We start from the raw sequence: 22,122 nt of genomic DNA, 5'->3' as shown, positions 1-22,122 counted from the left end.
TTTAAATGAACAAAATCTTTATTCCACATCATAATTATATAATAACCTATACTACATTTTCATTAATTATCCTTGAATCAACCCTCACATTATCATTTTCACTCTGTCACCCATACATTTCACAAAACATGAGCAAAAGGAATCAAAATGCTGAAAAAACTCAAAGGAACATTTGAATTTCTTGTTGCATCTTCAGTTTGCTACTCTGGAAAACTTGCCACAGCCATGAAAATGCGCATTGCTTTGGCATGGTTGTCAAAGGGAGGTAATCTGAAATCAACGTGCTAATCATCTCCCTTGGACCATCTTTTTCTCAACAGGGCTCTGTGTTTACCCAATCATCAGCTCTAATTCGATTGCATGACACCAGTACAAAAATTTAAACTATACCATACTGTGTAATAAGTTTACATTCAGTCAACTCTTGCATCAATTCTGCACAGGTATTATAGCATTACCGTTTCCATCACCATGAGTGTGATTAATGTCAATAATATTCCTTAACATTTTGTTCCATTTAAATTAAATAAGGTAAACTGACTCATGGTTGGGATGTCACAATTCACTGATGCACCAGTGCATCATCGGCAAGCATTGCTTTATACGATACATGTGATTTCATATCAATTCCAATTCTTTTTTACACATATCAATTACAGTGTTCCCAGAAATTATTGAGAAAATCTTTGTTTTTTTTTCTAATGATGCTAAGATTGGAAAAACGGCTTTCACTATGCACTAAGCATACTAAATAAGGGAGACAACTCTTGAAGGCTTAGAAGGCAGCTCATTACGTCAAGAGTTATCTCCCTTGTCTGAGCAGACGGCTTCCTGTGTTGACATGGCAGAATTTACAGCAAGAGAGAAAAGAAAGCTCATTCTAGATGATTTTGAAAGGGGTGAGGCTGATGCTAAAGTGTTAGCTTGTAGACATGGTATTCCTCTGTCTACAGTATACAGAACTTTGAAGAATATTCAAACAGGAACCGGGATAGAGCACAAAGCAGGGGCAGGTCGGCCTAGGAAATTCAGTGTTGTGGATCGCCGAAGACATGGGCAGATTGTGAGTAGGGGCAAATTGAAAAGTGTTGAGAACATCAGAAATGAAATGATTAGCAGAGGAAGTCCTCAGGTATGCAATGAAACAGTTAGAGACTTAATTGGGTGAAAAAACGTGGAATTCCCTCGCCGTTGATGAAAGATGCACAAAAGGAAAAACGTTTAAACTGGTGTCGGGCTCATGAAAATCAAGATTGGGATCATGTTTTCTTTTTGGATGAAAGTTCTGTTTGGCTTTTCCCTAATTGTGTGAAAATTTGGACCAAAGATACTGTCAAACCTATCTACCAGCGACCAAAACATAGCCCGAAGTTTCACAGTGGGGTGGCATATCGGCTTGCGGAGTGACACCATTGTGTGTTTTCACGGGAAACTTGACAAAAGAAAGATACATTGACATTCTAAATGGTCACCTTCTTCCGACAGCACAAACATTGCATGAAGATGACTGGATTTTCCAGCATGATAATGACCCAAAACACACTGCACGCTACACAAAACAGTGGTTGTCGGGCGAAAATGTTCAAGTTTTAGACTGGCCCAGTTACTGCCCAGACCTAAACCCAATTGAGAATGTGTGGGGAGTCATGAAGGACAGAATAAACCAAAAGGGATTGAGAAATATTGAAGATATGAAGGCCGAGGTGGTCCAATATTGGGATACCCTGTCACACGATTACCTACAAACTTTGATGGGTAGTGTGCCTAGGCGTATTCAGGCATGCATTGCTGAGCGAGGAGGTCTAACAAAGTACTAAAACAAGACTGAGACAGTAAAAGGATGATGTTTTAACATGTTTATGTAAGTAAAACGCCAGAGGTTAATAAACGTAATGAGTTACATGACGCAACATGATTCTCAATAATTTCTGGGAATACTATACTATTTCGAGTCTTAACAGATTTGTCTATTGTATTTATTACATAGAACAGCAAACATGACTTGTTGGGAATGAGTGATGGGTACCTGGCTGATGGGTAGTTGTCATTTTTCTATTCATCTCTACCTACAGCTCTGCCTTGGATTTTTAATTTTTGTTAAGAGATTTTCAGTGAACTATTGTTTCAACATATGACAATTTCTCATTAAGTTACTTGCTGCTTCATATGCGCAAAATGTCCACAATGCCGAATTGCAATATGTATTGTACAGAGACCTTAGTAGCGAGATACATATCGTATGGTGAGGCACCTGTATCATGAAACCCATATAGCTTATTTCTTCTGACCAGCATCAGAGGTAGAAGAAATTTCAGTGATTATATCACTGTGGTAACTGATATGTACTGGTTTATGAACACAACCATGAAGCTGGGCCTAGTTTCCATGAGTCCTCAATACTTAATTCCATACTGTCTTTCCTGAAAATTTCAGTTTTGGTCAAGAGTCTTCCTTCTTCTCCTTGTTTTCCCTAGCTTTCATGAATTCTTCTGCTAAATCCTTGTTTTCAGCTACCCACTTCTCTGCCGTGTTCTCTTTCAACCAATCAGATCCCTTGATCTGTTTCTGAAGTGTTGACAGCAGATCTTCCAGGTTCTCCCCTTCTGAAATTTATTGATAATAATACCACAGGTATGAACTAATAAGCATTCGTTAAAGGTCACATGCAACCAAAAAATCAAACATAATTAAAACACATTTATCACTTATTCATGACATATAATATACATTGCTGCTTTTAAGAAAACAAATAAACACAATTATAAGCGTACAATCGCGGTTCAAAAGTGCAATATTTTGTACTTGGGCTTACTTCCCCCGAAACGAAGACCTCGGGAGACCGAACCCAGTCATAGCGGGTGGATATGCATTCAAGTGTAACGACGGCTTCCGATTGGCTGGTTCATTTGCTGATATGCTGAGGGTTCATTGTGTGTACAGAAAGATGATCTGTTTGATGGGCATTTTAGAAGTATAGCCAGTCACAAGAAAGTAAGATTCTTTATGGATAACAACTTCTTTTTGTGTACTTGATGCGTCGTTTCAGTATGGATTCATATACTGTTGTCAAACAAAATCATATACACGAAAAGAAGTCGTTATCCATGAAGAATGTATATAGAGATGTTGGGTTTGGAAAATACATGTTCTCTGAATTTCCGCTCGATCCAATCAAAAATCATGTCAGCAGAGATGGTAAACTACTGCGTGGCTGGAATCTGTCATTCGTCCAAGTACAAAGCAGGACTTGAAACTGACAAGAGTTTGCACCAGTTTCCGTCAGATCCAGTCATCCGAAAAAAATGAATGTAGTTTGTTTGCAACCCACAGACATAAAAACATCATATGTATCACACGTGCCTAATTACATAATGTGGCAGACACGGGACTCGGGTGCACGAGTCATAAATCAACTTATTTTCTTTATGTCGTATAGTCTGATAGGTGTTAAGTTCAAATTGCACGTGGTCAATGACTGAAGCTGTGTATTGCATGTTGTCTTTAGCAGACAGGCAGACAGACATATAGGTGTGAATAAAACAGACATTGAGCTTTCTCTGTGACAGAGACTGCTTACCACAATCAACAAGTTGTTTTACGTAACGAGTAGATTAATTACTTGTTTGTGTACACAACCAAGAATGGACTACTGCTCACGACCTCAGACGCTGGGCATGCATACTGTTTCATGCTCCGTGAACCTATTCACTGCGCATGCGTTATGTACGCAGCACAGCAGTTGAAACCAGTTTTCCCCCCAGCGCTGGGGGGAATTTAGTGAAACGTTTGAACTCCGATTTCGCGGGCTTTTTTTTCATTGCGTTTTTTTTCAACTTTATAGGTTGAATTGGCATTTTTTATGATTTGTTTCGGTAAGTGCATACCGAAAGGTACCAGAATCTGCAAAGTTGTGTTTTATGTTGCATGTGACCTTTAATATTGCAGTGTTTGCCAGTCAAGAAGCTGAACTCGTTTTGCCATAGATATTAGTGTTGACACATATACACTGTAATAATTTGAGCTTACTGGAACAGATAGTGTTAACACTTTAGGACTTACCACACATGCACAATGATAAGTTGTGCTTACTGAAACGAATTTTATTACTCGCCCGTTGAAGATACTGCAGTGTAATATTTCTACGGCAATATTGCACAAGTGTAATCATGGTGATACCGCTTGACGTATGGCGTCAAAATGGTTTAAAGTTGTGACGTCACAATGCAAATACCGATGTCGCAATTTTACTAGCCCTTGCTTGACTCGCGGAAAGCTGAGAGTCCTCACACTGTATGGAATTTCACGGCAGTTTCTGTCAATTTATGTTGGCTAGTAGTAAACAGAATACTAAACTCACTTCCGTGAAATATCATTTTTATTTAACTCGTTCAAGATTTAGTATCAAACTCACTTTCGCCTGTTTGATACCAAATCATTAACTCGTTTAATAAAAATGGTATTACACCGAAGGTCGTTTAGTATCCTCTATGTATTAACATACTTACAATAAGTTGTGCCTACTCGAATGAATAGTGTTGAAGACTCAAGAAAATATGTGTTTGAGTAAAGTTATTCTTGGATTTCTCAGAGGAAGACAGTTATCTAGCACTTTGAAAATCGTGGGTCAGCTTATATATAAGACAAGGTCTACTAAAAAGGTCAAATAAACAAAACAAATAAACAAAACAAATAAACAAAATTACAGGCGTACAATTGCATGTCAAATGTACAATATTTTGTACTGGGGTTTACTTCCCAATAAATTACTTCCCTACTTTTTCCAACTTTATAAGTTGAATATGCATTGTCAATAATTTGTTACTGTAAGTCCATACTGAAAGGTATCAGAATCTGCAAAGATTTGCTTTGCGTTGCATGTGATCTTTAAACAAAAGACTACTTTTCTAACAGCCTTTCAGTCACAATCCTCAGTTGTTCATGACAATACGTTTTGACAACTTGTCACAGAATGTACAGGTCTTCTATTTTGAGAATAATTCATTTTTAAATGACAGCAAAAACAGATACACAAGGAACCACAGATTAATCCAAACCAAACCACTGTTAAAAAATCTTCAAAGGAAATGTCAAGCTTAATCAGTGTGTATGTCCTGTTCAGTAACTTTCAGCAGGAATATCATAGTTTTAGGGTATTTATTCTACTAAAATATATTTGATATTCTTGTTGAATAGATTCCAAAGCTGGATGTCATTTTCAAAACTATTCAGAAAAGGAATGTCTGGGTTGTACAATTTCATCAAAACTATATATACATGTGCCTGTCTGCACACCTGTAATTTTTTCCCTAAGAGCATGTCCTCATACCCTTTGGACTTCATGATTTATGTGCACCCCCAATTTAAAAAAAAAAACAGGATCTGCTCAACTCTGTGCTAGAATTTGATTGTTTCAGTGTTTGCAATAATATCATGATTGAGAGAACCTTACCATGCGAATACTGTATTCTTCATGTACAAAATTATTTTAAAGTTACAAGCTTCACTGATGTGGTTTCTACTCACTAGCTTGTTCGGTTTCCATGGTACCATATGATGTCATCCAATGGTTAATCACATCTCGGTGACCGTTAACATCTAGTAAAGAGAAGAAATTGATCTCTATCTGAGGCTTCTTATAGATAATACATTTTAGTCAGCAATTTTTTGTCCTCAGCAAAATCAGAATACATAAGTAATACAATATAAAACAAACTTTATGGATAACAACTTGTTTTATTCCTGAGTGTCACATTACGATACAGATTCTTGTACTGTTCATGTGAAAATTGTACTCCTGCTTGGTATGGTATAACAATCTGTATTGAAACACTGCACTCATGAATAAAAGACGTTGTTATCCATAACATTTGCTCTAAATTGTACTTCCAAACTTCAACATACCACTCAAAGAAGTCACAAGTAATTCAGCTAGTTACATGGTCTGTTTAATAACCAAGTCTGAACCAGGCTATTGAAAGTCAAAGAAACAATCCATAATCTACCATGACTTCAGTAAATACTGGATTGTGATTGGTTAATCAAAGTCATTCAGAGGTTTATAATCACGTTATATCCCTCAGATTTTCCAGCACAGTATGTTTATCTCCTAATTGCCAGCAGTAAGATTAGCTTCTTGAAACTGCAATAAACAATAAAACCCTTTGTTTCATGTACTTGACCAATCTGTCAACTTAGCCACTAGTTTGAAGCCAGAGAAGTAAATGTCAGTCAGTTCCAGTAAGCTCAGCTGAAAACAGTGCTCATGACAACAGTAAAACCTTATTGTGGGCTAAATGAATTAATAATGATATCAGATTTTCACTGGAGATGCCAATACCTGAATCTGAAACAAAATCAATGCTTCAGAAAAAGGACACAATGCAACTTTGTGCTGATTTGCGACATATTACTGCAGCAACTAGGTACAAAATTCTCTTTAGAGTAAGTGTGTGATTATTTGTCTTACCTTTGGTATCCTGTTCATTTGAATTTGTTTCAGGCTTATTAACTGTATTCTCTGCCATAACTCAAACTGAAATGGAAGTAAAGAAATAAAGATAAAACATGCATCAGCAAAAGATTGAGTGAGGGTGGATTTATACTATATTTATACTCTTAGCGATTTCACAGTGTAACACATGGATGGGTTTCACACAATGTGCCCATATGGGGAATCAAACCCAGGTCATCAGTGTTACAAGTGGCCACTGACACCATAAGGCTGCCTCACAAACCCCTCAAGGAAAGACTGAAGGAGAGAAAATCTGAACACAGTGAAACAAGCCACTGGTCCAGAACCAGAGTATAGCAAAATTCTGCTCAGCCAAGCAACTACAACTGATAACAGAGATACACATCGCACCCAATAACACTGAAATTGATGTAAATTGTATTAATGCCATCTTAACATTTAACAAAAGACAGGAGTTTCAAGTATTTGCACATGAATGTTTAGATGGTGTTTCTATGACACCTGTATATAACCAGGGATACTCTACAACAGGGACAGGTCACTCGCTTTCTTAACCATTTGTACTAATTAACATGTGCCTCGTCATGCTCCAACACACACAGTGACTTGTCTTGTTCCCAGTGCAACTTCAGTTGTGTTTAACCAGGAAGACCATACAGTGTATATACATTGTAGATTAACCCTGGTTTAACTGAACTTCAGCCAGTTTATTGTATCGGTCAGAATTTTACAATGAATGAATGAATTATAATAAGAATTAAGACCAAGAATTATGTGAATGAGTGAAAGAAATAAATAAAATAGAATAAAAGAAGTCTATATGTGAATGAATGAAAGAATAAATGATACACGCAGCCTTCCCTCCCAAAACATGTTAAAGAAGGTAAAAGTATCGCGAGAACATGTGTTAACATCAGCTGTCCTTTTAAAAAATCTACTTTGAAACATTTTTGTTTACACTAATAATTAATTCAGATGTCTTATTGCATGTGGGAAAAGGAATGAACATTAACAAAATGTTAACTGACACTGTCACACTGCCCTCAAAAATAAAGTGTAAAACTCTCACAAACTGTTCTAAAACACCTCTCCAGTTTTGTCAAATAATAAGATCAACAAGAAAGGAAGAAGTTATGGAACCATAACCCTCAAGCATCAATGGTGAATCAGATCAGATTGGCAATATGTCATATTTTTCACACACCTCAAATACACCCTAACATTTTGTTTTAGATTATGGAACTGTCACTATTACTTGCAAACACATTTCACCTGATAGTATATTCCCCTCATAAGAATTAATGGTGTATGTGAAAGATGTATTTGAAGTAATGACTAGAAACACCCTAACAGTCATAAAACTGTCACTATTACTTGCAAATACCTTTCAACAAAAGGTATGTTCTCCTTCTAAAAATTTAACGAATATGTGAAAGAAGTTTTTATCGGCACAATTTAGGTTATCTTCGCGGTGAATCGAGAATAGAAGCCAGTGAGCTATAACTTACCGACTTGAAACTTTACTACAAATCTACTGTTCTAATACGGACACTAATACCAATTATTTGACTTAAACTGAAGTGACAAAATAGCTAACCTGTCTTCTACATGTTGGATTTCAGTTGTTACAACACTCAGCGAACGTAATCAGCTGTTGAAAATAAACCTGGCTCAACATTAAATACTACACTGCCACCATATTGGCGACACTGGTTACGTAACGACCCGAGACATATGTTCAGCTGCTTTTCGAGGAGTTTCTTCTCACCCTCTACATAGGCTCCCTGATATAACCAAGTCTGAGCCAGACCTCTTTTTTAAGAAGTTTCCTCAAACCTCCAACAATACAGTCCACCCAAATCAGCAGATACAAGCATGTCAAAGAAACACAACTCTGTACAGCAACCTGTGTTGTTTTATACACAGTTGTGATATGTAGCCATGTACCATGTGCATATGATATATATATATATATATATATATATATATATGTGTGTGTGTGTGTGTGTAGGATTTGTAGTGATTTCAATGAAAGATTACACAGTAAATTTTCTTGTGAATTTCTACTCCAATTCAAGATTGACTTGTGTGTCTACTGAATAGTTCTGGTAACAATAATCTATTTTTGACGAGGACTTCTGCAAAACCTTGATGGTGGAATGGATCAAGGGTGATAATTTGCTGTATGAGTTTCAAGAGGCAAGTTACTAGCTCAACTGCAGAACACTAAAAGATTGATTTCAACTATTAGTTGAACGTCATGTCATTACAGGTTACGAAGAAAGAAAACTAGTGTTTGTCTGAAGTCAAATAGCCAGAGCTGTCCTGGCATTAAGTCTTTACATTACAACAAAAACAACGTAGGTCCAGTTCTTCGTGTTACAGCCTTAGCTTACTGATGAAAACAGCGATGGACATATTTTCCTGCAAAAGCAACACCAATGCAAATCGGATGATTTTACATCGCATTCATGTTTCACGGTCATAGGCTAACAGCGAAGAGTTGTTATTTAAAGATCCAGAACATAATGACCTCTTTTCCACACATACATGAACTAAAATCGTCGACAAACACACTTTTCCCTGTCACTATCCAGCCTGCAATCGTCTTGTTGTTGTTGATTACGGTACTTCTTTTTCAGGTTTTCAATAGTCAGTGAGAGTAGTACAGCACATTGGAGTCGCGCGGACGAGTCCAAACACAACCAAAGCTGGGAACATATCGCTTATTTGTGAATGTAATCTTGCACGTGTCCATGGAAACAAAGAGAACATATTCTGGATTCTTATAGTTGAAATTATGATACTATCATCCAGATTGAAAATGAGTTTATTCATTCATATATGATACAAGTTGATCTATAAATATTAATTTCGTAGTCTTCTCTTGTTTCATGGTTTGTTCCGACGCAAGCGCGCTTACCGCTATGAAAACAGTCAAACAGAAGCCATTCAATAGATGTATCACAGGCATAATATTCCTACACATCGTTTAAAGCCACTTCACGGACGAACAAAACATATGCATACGCGATGATTTAGCAAACGAACGGGATATCACTGGGCCACCCCTCCACACAGTACAAGCTAAAAACGTGTATCTTAAAGCAATAGTTCGTTTAAACAGTGGAGACTAGAATTTGTACATCATCCCTGGTTTAAATTGATGCACATATCAGAACTATTACTTCCTAATTACATACATATGAAATATATAATATCAAAGTTGACAAAAAACTATGCATTTATGGCATACATTTAATCAATTTAAATAAATTGGGGCATTTTGACTTCCCACTTGGGGGAACTGACCAGCCCTGAGGCGATCTGACCAAACTTCCTGGTCAATTTGACCAAATGTGCCTGTGCATTTTGTAGACTGGGCAATTCTGTGCGTATCCAATTAAAGAGAACACAATGTTGGCTTTGCATTCAAGTTTTTGACTCATTTTCTTTCAAAATTCATATCACCTTAACATCCGATTTCATTGAAAAACGTCAGTACATCACTGGCACGGTTTCGTTAACAATACAAACATTCAGAATTACGGGAGGATCCTGTTACAATTTCTGGTTTCCGGCGTCGTCACGTGTCCATTTTCAACAAAGAGAAGGAACAATGTAATAAGTGATCGACCAGGATCGCTCTTTGTTCATGCAGGGAGACTATATATTATATATATGTTGTAGATTATCCCTGGTTCATGTTAAATGTGGCAGTTAAGTGGTGACCATGTGTGGTCCTGTCGAGCTCAGGTCAAAAATCAGTTGAAGTTTAACAACGTTGTGCGCGGAGCGTCCTAACTGAATGATCGTGTTTTTTTTAACATATTTTATTCAAAGTTGAAACAACAAGTTATGTAACTTATTACCGCCCGCACCCATCAGAAACATGAGTAATAATGAATGGACGTAATGAATGGACAAAAATAATATTAAGGCATATTATTCATTTACTTTGTGCAATGTATTTATGCACATGACTAAAGATATTTCCGTTAATATTGTTTGGCAGATGATGAAGCTATCACTATTACTTGCAAACACACTTCATCTAATAGTATATTCCGCTCATAAGAATGAAAGGTGTATGGAAAGATGTTTTGAAGCAATGACTAGGAACACTCAAACAACGTCGTGTAGTATTTCAATGGCGGGTCAGAACAGATGGGCGATATGTCATATTTTTCACACACCTCAAATACATCGTGATCAGTTTTTAAGTCATAAAACTATCACTACTGCTTGCAAATACCTTCCAACTAAAGGTATGTTTCCCTTCTAAAAATTAAACGATCGTGTGAAAGAAGTTTTTATCGATTTAATTTAGTCTATCTTCGAAGATATCGAGAATCGAGAATGGAAGCCAGTGAGTTATAACATACCGACTTGAAACTTAACTACAGATCTACTGTCCAAATACTGACACTAATACCAATTATTTGACTTAAACCGAAGTGCCACAAATAGTTAACTTATCTTCTACATATAGGTTTTCAGTTCTTACAACACTCAACGAATGTGAAATAAACCTGGTTCAATATTAAATACTAAGCTGCTGCCATATTGTCTACGCTGGTCACGTGACGAGGCGTGACATACGTTCAGTGGCTTTTCGAGGAGTTTGTTCTCCCTCTCTATATAGGCTCCCTGGTGCAATGAACTACAACTTTGTGTATAGTATATTTGTCTTTCTTTCACCAAATTTGACATATCTTGGAATCTTGTCATTTTTCAGATAAATTTGAATTAAACGATGATAATGAATTTGTACATGTTGTAGTAAAGGAGACAGCATTTAATAAACTTTCAGAATCATAAATAAATAACTTTTGGGGAATTGAGGTGAGATCGCGTGTGAGAAATTGACTCCTGAGAGTATCTTCAGTCCTGTCCAACAACGAAGCACATGTGATATACATGTGGCCACAGCATATAGGCAAATGAGCAGAAAATGGGTACCCGGTGGAAAAAATCGTGAGACTATTTAGCTTCTTTCGCCTAACAGGCAACTTGGGTTATCCGGGGTAATAATGATCACACTGTGCGCTTTCAGCAGGTTACATAGTTTGGGAAAGGCGCGTTATAAATATTCTCATTAATATTAACTACATTAAAGCGATGTTCTAACAACACCATGTCAAGACTATGTCTGTGGTATTTCACTAGACTTACAACTATTCTCTGAAATGAACATATTTTACTGAAAAAAAAATTCACAGTGAACAAAATAATATAATGAAATGGAGCCCTGTGACCTTCTTCATTTTCAGTAGCTAAGAAAATCTAGACTTGCCACATTTACTAGACTTGTGTGGGCTTTCTTGGATATATTTGCTTCAGGGTCTGTGCGGCAGACTAGTATTTCACTTAGCACACGTAATACACCAGAGGAAAATGAATCACCGCTGATTCCACGATGCATCTGCCCAATACCGAAATATTCACAGGGCGACTTTTACTTGGTATTTGTTCATTGTCAAAGAAGAGAAGCTAGTGCTTAGTGTTGACGGTTATATTAACTGTAGGGCAGTTTAAAAGACTATCTCCATGTCGTTAAACGATCGTTTAGAAGTTTTTCGGTGCTATACCTATCACACTCAACACTGTAATCTATTTCTATCACAATAAACCATCCAGTGATTTACACAGAAAGCACAGCCGTTTGTCTCTAGGATTTTAAACACATACAACTTATCTAAACAAACATAGTTTCGTTTGAATGTTGGCATGGACAGATCCAGGAATTTTGAACGGGGTTTGCTGTTGGATTCAGGGGTTCGAACCCACTGAAACCCACTCTGGATCCGCCACTGGTTGGCCGTAAGTAGGTAAAACAACACATTCCAAACGTCGTTGTAAAACAAATGACGAAGTTCAACAGTTTGCTTGGAGGACATGTTTCAAGCTCCAGTCCCGGAAATGTGTATCCCCCCTTTCTGCTTCCAATCAGTTTGAGAAACGTTCTGTTCAGTTCGGAGACATGGGCGTGCACAACGTTATTTAAATCTGGAGTCTGATCAATGTTTATCAAAACTACTACTTAGTTGTTATCTTTCCTCATTCTGTAAACGCCTTTGGAATTTCAAAGTATACTAGCTAAATAACAGCTTAGAGAGACACATGAATGTAAGCCGCCTACAGAAAAATGTATACACCGGAAACACTTACTTACTTACTTACTTACTTCAAATGTAGCTGTCACGGCGTAATTTCTGCTATGTTGATGACCCCAATTGAAGTCTGAAAATCATACAAATCATATTAAAGCGCTTGAATTATGTCTTGCTGTGCACATTTATTTGTGTTGTTTCGTCTGTAAACGAAACTACACACAATTTCCTCCCGCGTAACTCGATGTGCTTTGGAACTACGCCATTGATCAGCTGAGTAACTTAAAACTAGTTAATTGGAGTTAGCTCCCTTGGACCGTGGAACGTCTTGTGGGACGTGTTGGCATAGTTGCAAGGGACAGTCAACAGGGTTTGGATGATACGCTATATTTTCTTGTGTCGTTTTTCATATATGCATACGGACATGGAATTGTCTGAAATCAGTGGTCGAAGCATTCGAGACTAAAGATTTTTAAAAATCCAACCACATATGATGCATGTGCTATCCAAAGTTTCATTTTTAGCGACCATTACATATGCGGGTATATATATCTACATTCTGCTGCCAGGCAGTTTATGAGGTTTCCCCCGTAGAATAGGTAATTCCCAGTTATTAGAAACGATGTATTCATCTGATTTAATGTTCAAAATAGTGGGTGAGTTGGATTGTACGCCGTTTTACGGCCTTGCAATCCATCTCTGTAATGTATGAATATGTGACATGACTTTCTGTAATGACTTTACATGACTTTACATGACTCAGTTGTAAATGTGTATATAAATGTACTATAGGCATGTGGCCTTTTACTTACCGAATATAGAATGACTGAACTCACGACCAAGTTCAAATGGACATAACCAACTCAACTCAACGCTTGCACAGTGAAGAGACGCAACTCTGCTCGCCTTAGACGGCTTAATTTTTGTGCCACGAACAATCAGTCGAGTCCCGAACATCTAGTGTACTAAACCGGATCACACCAGTCGCTGCTAACTGATGGAACAAGAATAGCCATGGTTTGTCCCAGATTTGTTGGTCTTAACTGTGAATGATTACTAAATTGTAGTGTGTAAAAGTTCGAATAACTCAGGACTTTATGAAGATTTAACGTTTCTTCATGCCACGAAAACAAATATTAACAACAGACAAAAGCAAATATATTTATTTACAACTTTAGCAAAAAGCAGTCACTACGATACTGGTGATACATGCAAGTGCCAAACATTTATGTCGGGTTATATGTTGAACGCCAGGAATTATATCTACACAATAGGAAATCGTACATCAAACTCTCAAGCATCCACCAGAACACCTTATTTTCATCACAACGGTATATGTGACCAACACTTGACAAAGTGATATACATGTATTAAGGCGCCATTGAAACTATACTATCCATGGAACAAGGAGGATCATGTATCGACTTTCTGTAAATTGGTGTAAAGTTTTGTTAAGAATTAACCAATTTTCTCTGAGTTTCATCATTTATTGAACTCATGCCAATAATCTTGTCAACTTTACGAATTTGTTTTAAAATACATCAGTTCATGCGTAAACAGTACCTTTAAACTGTCAACTATTTTGCAAAATCTAGTTTAGAACAGTTGACTGAAGTAAGTGGCTATATTTACACTAGAGAGTCTAAACGTTTAACGTGTAGTATATGCCATGCTTCCCCTTTTGTATGAGGAAGTCTAACATCGATCTTTGTATGTAGCCAGTACAGTAACTTATCCCCGAGAACAGCATTAAGCGGGAACTAAATCTACACAAAAGGAAGCCACACGTCAAACGTTCAAGAACCAACCAAATAACATTACTCAATGCTAATCCCCAAGAAGAGCGTTAAGTGAGAGAGAGAATGAATGAATGTTGCTTAACGCCGCATCAGCAATATTGTAGCAATTCGCGGCGAAACTGAGAGAGAGAAGATTATGAAGGATAAACACCAGCTGGGGAGATCAAACTTGCACAATACACATCGATCTCAGGAAAAGAAAATACAACATATGGTAAGAGTGTATTCAATCTAGTTCATTTAAGTGAAAAGTAAGGATATGGCTAGTTAGGACATATCTATATAAATGACATACTTCTGTATCGAAACAGCTACACAGAACGAATAGCTCTTTCAATATTTTGCCAGAACAACTCACGACCCTCCCGATCATTCGTATACTCCACATAGGAGTCGTCGCGCATTAACTGCACAATATCAGATGGCAGGTCCTTCACAGGGATGCTCTCCAATACAACAACCAGAAGAGTGTTCCGTCCAGAATAGATACTCTCCATCTTGGCCATCTCCACTTCGTACTTACACCAGTAGCTCCTCAAGAAGTGTCTTGACAGGACGATCACTGTTTTCCTGCTTGATTTGACAGCGTTCAGGATATTAGCAGCGATGGCTTCCCCCACGAGAAAGTCTCGATGGTGGATACAGAGACGTAAACCGAGTCTCCCCTCTAGTATCTGCCTCACGTCCTCAACTACAAACCTACGGTCTTCGTCAGCGTAGGAGATGAAGGCATCGAATTCAAACGATGGCCCATCACCTTCTTCCTCTGCAGCAGCATAGCCGCTGTTTTTCATCCGTGCCAGATAGAAAAGATATCTCAGTTTCCATCTGCACCTGTATACAATTCCTGCTATCCCTAAACACAGAACCAGCATAATCAAGCTCATGATCCCTAGAGTCAATCCTATATACGATGCACATCTTTTCCTGAGACCAAGTATGACTGGATGGATGTTTTTCATTACAATTTTCCTGTTGCCGTCATCAACACATTGCATTTCTGCATAATTGTGTATTCTAGAAGCATGTTCCGTCATCCATATCAAGGAAGTCAGAGTTGCACAGCTGCACCTCAAAGGATTTCCTTCGAAGTACAATCTGAAGGCCTTCGTATTCATGGCAGCTACTTGATATCTCAACAGAGATGGAACATCCTCAAACAGGTTTCTTGATAGGTCCAGCGTTCTCATGTTGAAGTTGACAATATCTGAATTCCATGTCATCAAATAATTACTACTTAAATTTACTCTTTTGATAAGCGTTAGATTTTTTAGGATTGTCTTTGGAAAAACACGTACTTTATTATTTGAAATATCCAAATCCTCAAGCAAAGGGAAGTCATCCAAAATAGTACTGGTCCCATTATGAAGTGTGTAGCCTAGATAATTATAACCAAGGTTCAGCTTTCTGATGGATGGAAAATGTTTCCCAAATTCGTTTCCTATGAAATCACAGAAATTGTGCGATAAATCAACAATCTCCAGATGCGTTAATCCCGAAATGGGCCCTATCCATTTACTGAAAAAATTGTGTGATAAATTTAACTCACGAAGTTTGTTCCTACTGAAATGAAAATTTTCAATATTATAAGTCATTTTGCAATAACTAAAATCCGCATACGTGGCATTTGGGGGCACGGTTAAGGTAATACTCCATTTTACAGGTTGTGAGTTCTGACCTGAGTGACGCCGATCTCTAGAATTCTGTTTTTCACTGTCAAAGGACAAAGATGACGATCCCTGATGAGAGGCATCAAACCATACCAAATTCGTCAATATAGACAATTCAAGCATGTATAACCCAAAGCTAATGTGATTATCTCGGATACAAATTTTTTTAAGAGATCTTGGAAGATATAACATTGCATTTCGATCAATCAGTTCAATTCTGTTTCCTGTAATATTTAATTCTTCTATTTCTATGTTCCTAAAATATTCCATATGGTGTGTTTGCAAAGTTATACTGGGCCCTAGGGTCCGACTTAATGCACTGACATCTAGTATCTTGAGTGAGGAATTCTGCAGTCCGTACATAGCTTCTCCAGCCTTCGATAATCCTAAATACCTGTTAAATGATAGATCAAGACTATGGAGATTTTTAAGCTTTTCAAAAGACGACAGTTCAATGTTAAGCAACAGACAGTGCGACACATCCAGAGTCTTTAGGCTATGTAGATTCTCAAACGTTTTATTCCGCAGGTTACGGGTTTGACATGTCCCACCATCTCCTCCACCAAGTGACAGACTCTTTAGTTGCTCCAGGAATTGGAATCCAGTTCCAAAATATATCTCTCTCATCCCATCAATGATCAGTTCTTCCAAAGCCAAAAGATCTCTGAATGCTCCATCGGGATAGGAACTTGAAAAACCTCCAATGACACTACCGGAGTCAGGGGGTGATTCAACGTTATTGTGAATATAAAGTTTTTTCAGCTTTTTCTGATACCTGAATACCCCATCATGAAAACTCTTCTTTGTTGGAGGTAATTTATTGTCATGAAGATCCAAAGTTACCAGGTTGCTCAGGTTCTTGAAAGTATCAAGCTCAATACTTCTTATTCTGTTTGACGAAAAATTCAACGTAAGCATTGCTGTGTAATTAAGATATCCAGTTTTTAAACGAATAATCTTATTTCCCGAAAGATTAAGGTCGGTAATATTAGGTGGCAGTTGTGTGGGGATCTCATGTAGGTTTCTCTGTGAACAGTCAGCCTCGATGACGCCTTCAGATGTGTAACAGTCGCATGGTTCGCACGCAGTTTTCACTCTATCCTCAGAAGTTGCGAAGTCCGAGATGAGAAGAAGCAGGGTAATAAGAAGGGGCTGAAAATACAAGGAAATGAAAGCTTTGTGTGTTTCAGGTGTGATAAAATTTCTGTTTCTGTATGGGGATTTATATTTATATTTATATTTATGTATATACAGGCTCCATGTGAATGTACAATACAACTTACAATGGTATTATAGTGGGCATGAATGTTTTTTTTTTGTTTTCTTTTCCGGAGAGGATCTGTACAAGCGAATCTTGTCACTGATCGTACATAACAACTAGGGCATTTCCTTGCCCAGCCACACCACGTTTCCGGTTTGTTCACAGAGTGCATCATGTTTTGGGAAAACAAATCGGCAAGAACCTACAAGGAAATTAATTAGGATCAAGAGTAGTCTCTCTGTATTTTCAACAGAGGGACTTTGTCATCGTCTTTCATTGTGACCCAGCAAGATACGGGTTAGAATTGATCTTCAGTAACCAATGCTGGTCCTAAGAGGTGACTGATGGGGTCGGGCGGTCAGACTCGCAAACTTGGTCGACACATGCAATCGCATCGTAATTGTATAGATCGATGTTCATGCTGTTGATCACTGGAGTGTCCAGACCTGATTTTTCACAGACCGCCCCCATACAACTGGAATATTGCCGAGGGCAACGTTTAATAATCAACAATCGAAAAAGCATAAAGTACATCAATATGGATACATTTGTGGGCTTCTATGGTATTTGACTTGGAAGTACAACAGTGTTGATCATTGAACGCCACACTCAGTAATATTCCACCTATATGGTGGCTGTCTGTAAATAATCGAGTCTGGACCAGGCAATCCAGTGATCAACAGCATGAGCATCGATCTGCACAATTGGGAACTGATGGCATGTGTCAACCAAGTCAGCTATCCTGACCACCGACAGCATCAGTAATCGAAGATCAATTCTCACCTCAGCATCTGTCTACCACGATGCTTTACACAGTAGGTGCCATGTCAGTATATGATCCCTGTCGATCAGCTGAGATAGTCTTACAAGAAGGACACGTCAGTGTCCTTATATTCACAGCCAAATCAATGGGTGACATACCCCGGAATGTAAAACGCATGCCATGTCCCCGTTCTGTTCTGTTCTAACCAGGATCTTAGTAGAGTAGACTGAGAGGGGATAATATTTATATGTGTATGGATAGCAAATAATATAATATTTAAAAGCGGTTTTAAGTTAGCGCATGATTCTTCTGTGACACATTGAGGTGGTAATGAGGCACTTAAAATGTGTAAGGTTTGGAAAAGGAATTGGGAAGGCGCCGCTTTGTGTAAATACAGCAGAAAATAAACGGGAATGATAACAGATTTGATCCATTTTAAGATCACTCTTGAGTTATCAGGCACTCGCTCATCACACCAAGTTCATAATGACACTCAAAGAAGTTGATCGAACAGCCTAAAAGTTGAGACGTATGACGCTCTTTGAAGTCGTCGTAAAACGAGAATATATTAGCCTCGATGGACCGTTCAAAAAGTAAAAATATCAAAAGAATGGTTCCCGACTTTTTCCTTACCCGATAAAGCTTCATGATGAACTCGTAATGTTGAGATCGCGAAGACGTAGTTTGGAAGACACCGAGGAAAGTCTTTTGCAGCGCTGTGTTTTCACTGCTTCTGTCTCGCTGACTGATAAGTGCTGCTCAGGCAGTATACGGCGGATATACCGATCTCCTACCATATATATGACATACGTTTTGATTGGATAACCTCTGCTCAAACCATACATGTCCAAGAGAGTTCTCTTCCGACTTAAAAGCACTCACTCTATTTTATCTATGCATAGATACTTGGCGTAATTTTATTATCCATTATTTGTAAGGATACACGTGAACCATTCGCCTGAATACAAGGACAAAAAAGAACAGAACAGAAGTTTTCAATTCGCTCGCTCATACGAACGTAGTATGGCGGGATGGCTTACATGGAAGATTGTACAGTTTTCATGGTATTACAGAATATACATACAGAACATATATAGTTAAACAATTCGTTCAATTTCAATCCTTTTGTTTTTAACATAATGATTTGGCGTGTATTTTTCGATGTTGGAGAGAGGACAGAGAAACATAAAACGAATACATCGCATGTGTTGCAGAGGTTACACATTATTTCTTCAGGTGGAATTTTGTGCCTACATCTACGGGTAAACGATGACGAGAATCTGTAAACAAGACGGCCTACTTTTAGCCTACTTCTATGGGTAAACGGTGACGGGAATCTGTAAACAGGAGGGCTTTAAGAGCCATGGAGAAAGGGATATATGTCAAATATTCATCAAGGACAAGTTCTGTTCTGTACACGCGATTATGGGAGGGGTGGATGGCAGTGTGATAAGTCGCTCGTCACGCTGAACACCGGGTGTTCCTCTACATGAGTAGAGTGTGTGAAACCTATTTTCGATGTTCCGAAATTTTTGTTACGGTTAAAAATTGCCGTGACAAAAGGTGTACAAAATCCCATCTGAACCCGCAAAATATAACACAGACAAGTCTAAAATTTTCACTTATGTTGTATTGAGCAAAACCAAAGGCAAGATAAAAAGATTCACAACAGAGGGTTCATGTACAATGCAACTGAGTCAGATCTAACGTAATGGGTCACAAATACAATATCAGCTCACCAATGTCTTGGATAGAGAGTGAGAAACAGCTATGAATGTACCACCGCGAGCAGTCAGGCAACGGTTATGTATGTCAAGCGTTGACGAAAGTAGGCAGTTTAATATACTCCGGTTAATCGTGTCATCAACAAGACAACCAGCCTTTATATACAAAGTCACTGATTCCTGAACATTCGAGCCCTTTGCTACCATCGCCATCAACGTAGAAACGTAGAAAGGTGATATTGCTGGAATATTGCTAAAAGTAACGAAAGACTCCACTCGCTCACTCACTCACTGAGGCATGTTGACTTTAAGTTTCAAGTATTTCTTTATGGTATTGGCCGAACGCCATGTCTCTTTTCGCTCTATATTTATGATCTACTATACTGAGTCAAACAAATAGAAACTTCACAAAATTTTCTAAAAATAATGAATGATCTTTCTCTGATGATACATCTGTGTATCCGAAATGGGATACGTCAACGTCTGTTGTTTGCCCAATGTCACATATGTCACCTCCGATGGACCCAGAGAGATTGGAATCGAGTCGTCTTTAGTGATGAATCCAGGTTTACCCACGCATTCGCGGACGGGGGTGGGGTGATGTTGCATAGTGTGGGTGCTTTCTGTGGTCATCCGTGGAACCTCAGAGCTAATGGAACTGATTGTGACACATGTGACAGATTTGGCAGAACGTTCGAACTCTAGGATTGTACATTTCCAAAGTTGGGACATACCTTGCTCCATCCTGTCCAGGCCACGATATTGTGTAATGAAGAAAAGGATCGAGTAAACCTATGTGAGTATAGAACCTTGAATTGAGTGATTCCTGGTATGCCAGAGGACCAGTACATGAATGCTATGTGTTAGTTAGGAGTACCGGTCGTCAGACCACTCATTCCTAGATGTAGCAGCCCGGACGGACCAAGCGAGTATGCAACCAGAGCTTACATCACCCCCGACAAGTCAGAACGGCCATGGTAACATTACCATATCTTATTCTTTTATAGTGCCCTGAAGAAAGAATGTGAAGTTTATTTTTTACTCAGTATAACTAAACAACTCTGTTCACAGGCGCAATCTTCCATGGAAACAATACTCCTTAAAGATGATACAACTTTGTTACGTGGGAACGTGAAAGAGGCACTACATATTTTAAACTAACTACTTAATATCAGAATGCATAGACGTTTCTTGAAGTGCAATGCAAGTAAAATTGCTATATCATCAATTAGAATTCCAAGAAAACTAACCCCAATATCAAACTGAAAAATATTGAAATTTAGTTTCTCTATAAAATATTTGATCAGCAAAATAGATAGACTTAAACAGTACTTTTTATACTGTTTATCAATACCTTTCATCGTAGCTGGCACAGAACCGAAGATAGTCCAGGATACCTGAGTTCCAGGTCCATTCAGAAAGACAATCCACACAATGGACGACATGTTCAGGGCCTATATTCAATCTGATGACATAACAAGGATGGTCGTTTTCAAGAGTTTTACAAATAAGACCACAAGATTCATCATGCGAGATATCCATTTCACTCATAACAAGCAGCACAACACTATAGGGACCTGCCAACGACAAGGGCAATTTTAAGCAAGCTACAAAACACTGGTGGATAGTGATATTATATTAGGAACTAGGCAAACGCCGTAGGAGAAATTGATAGGGCACCCTCATCTGTCACTGTCAGCGATGATATAAACACGATGGTTTCAAATGAAATATTCTCATGCTTCAAATACTCAACAACACTCGGAAATCGGCCAACACATGATGCTTATCGACATTGTAAACAAAAATGTAAACCAAAGGGTCTAACTGTCTGCACGCATTTACATCGGGTACAGCAGTTAAGTGTCATCAACTGTCCGTTTCAGCTAGTTCACATGGTAGCATCTAGAGCCGCTTATTGGTTACGTCATCCTGACTTTACGTCATAATATACCCGGGACCTACATGCGGCCAGGACATTTCCATCACATGATCAGAAGCATCCCTGGTGGGATTCGAACCCACGGCCTATGGATTAGAAGTCCAGAGCGCTATGTAAGTAGGTAAAGGCCGTAGGAGGAAATGGCAGGGGACCCTCATTTGTCAGTGTCAGTGATGATATAAATAGGATGGTCATTAAAACACAAAGTGAAGGCATTTGGTCAAAAAATCCGTTTCCAAAATAAAGTGCTAAAAACGTTGCTGCATCCCTGGTGGGATTCGAACCCACGGCCTCTGGATTAGAAGTCCAGCGCGCTATCCCCTGCGCTACAGGGACCTACCAACGACCAGGACATTTTGATGAAACGTTCTACCATGC

General features: G+C 38.3%; 2 protein-coding genes and 1 non-coding gene across 4 annotated transcripts; all 3 read right to left on the bottom strand.

Moving 5' to 3' along the window:
- LOC137268093 (uncharacterized) lies at positions 1 to 12,864 on the bottom strand. Of its 2 annotated transcripts, none has more exons than XM_067802603.1 (4): positions 12,660 to 12,864; positions 6,467 to 6,532; positions 5,524 to 5,595; positions 1 to 2,603 (listed from the first exon to the last, which is right to left on the bottom strand). In XM_067802603.1, the coding sequence occupies exons 2-4, from the start codon at positions 6,522 to 6,524 to the stop codon at positions 2,440 to 2,442; spliced, it is 294 nt and encodes a 97-aa protein (XP_067658704.1). In that variant the 5' UTR covers positions 6,525 to 6,532; positions 12,660 to 12,864; the 3' UTR covers positions 1 to 2,439. The 2 variants fall into 2 exon arrangements, with proteins under 2 accessions (XP_067658704.1, XP_067658703.1); XM_067802602.1 differs by lacking the exon at positions 12,660 to 12,864 and adding an exon at positions 9,023 to 9,119.
- A 1,831-nt stretch (positions 12,865 to 14,695) lies between these two features.
- LOC137267607 (toll-like receptor 4) lies at positions 14,696 to 17,063 on the bottom strand. Its single transcript, XM_067802095.1, has one exon. It carries the CDS (start codon positions 16,970 to 16,972, stop codon positions 14,696 to 14,698), a length of 2,277 nt encoding a protein of 758 aa, XP_067658196.1. The 5' UTR covers positions 16,973 to 17,063.
- Positions 17,064 to 22,007: 4,944 nt separating this feature from the next.
- Trnar-ucu (transfer RNA arginine (anticodon UCU)) lies at positions 22,008 to 22,080 on the bottom strand. The gene has a single exon. It is a non-coding gene; the product is annotated as a tRNA-Arg (tRNA).
- Between the last annotated feature and the right edge of the window lie 42 nt (positions 22,081 to 22,122).

The sequence above is a fragment of the Haliotis asinina genome, chromosome 16 (assembly GCF_037392515.1).
Source record: "Haliotis asinina isolate JCU_RB_2024 chromosome 16, JCU_Hal_asi_v2, whole genome shotgun sequence".
In the NCBI taxonomy this organism is placed as follows: domain Eukaryota; kingdom Metazoa; phylum Mollusca; class Gastropoda; order Lepetellida; family Haliotidae; genus Haliotis; species Haliotis asinina.
This window is presented reverse-complemented; position numbering and strand designations above follow the sequence as displayed.

What these genes read in the sequence shown, in the direction of transcription:
- LOC137268093 (XM_067802603.1), bottom strand. Translation starts at nt 6,524, where the DNA reads ATGGCAGAGAATACAGTTAATAAGCCTGAAACAAATTCAAATGAACAG. An exon ending in AAATGAACAGGATACCAAAG is followed by an intron (nt 5,596 to 6,466) that starts GTAAGACAAATA and finishes TCTCTTTACTAG; the next exon opens with ATGTTAACGGTCACCGAGAT. An exon ending in CATGGAAACCGAACAAGCTA is followed by an intron (nt 2,604 to 5,523) that starts GTGAGTAGAAAC and finishes AATAAATTTCAG; the next exon opens with AAGGGGAGAACCTGGAAGAT.
- LOC137267607 (XM_067802095.1), bottom strand. Translation starts at nt 16,972, where the DNA reads ATGCTTACGTTGAATTTTTCGTCAAACAGAATAAGAAGTATTGAGCTT.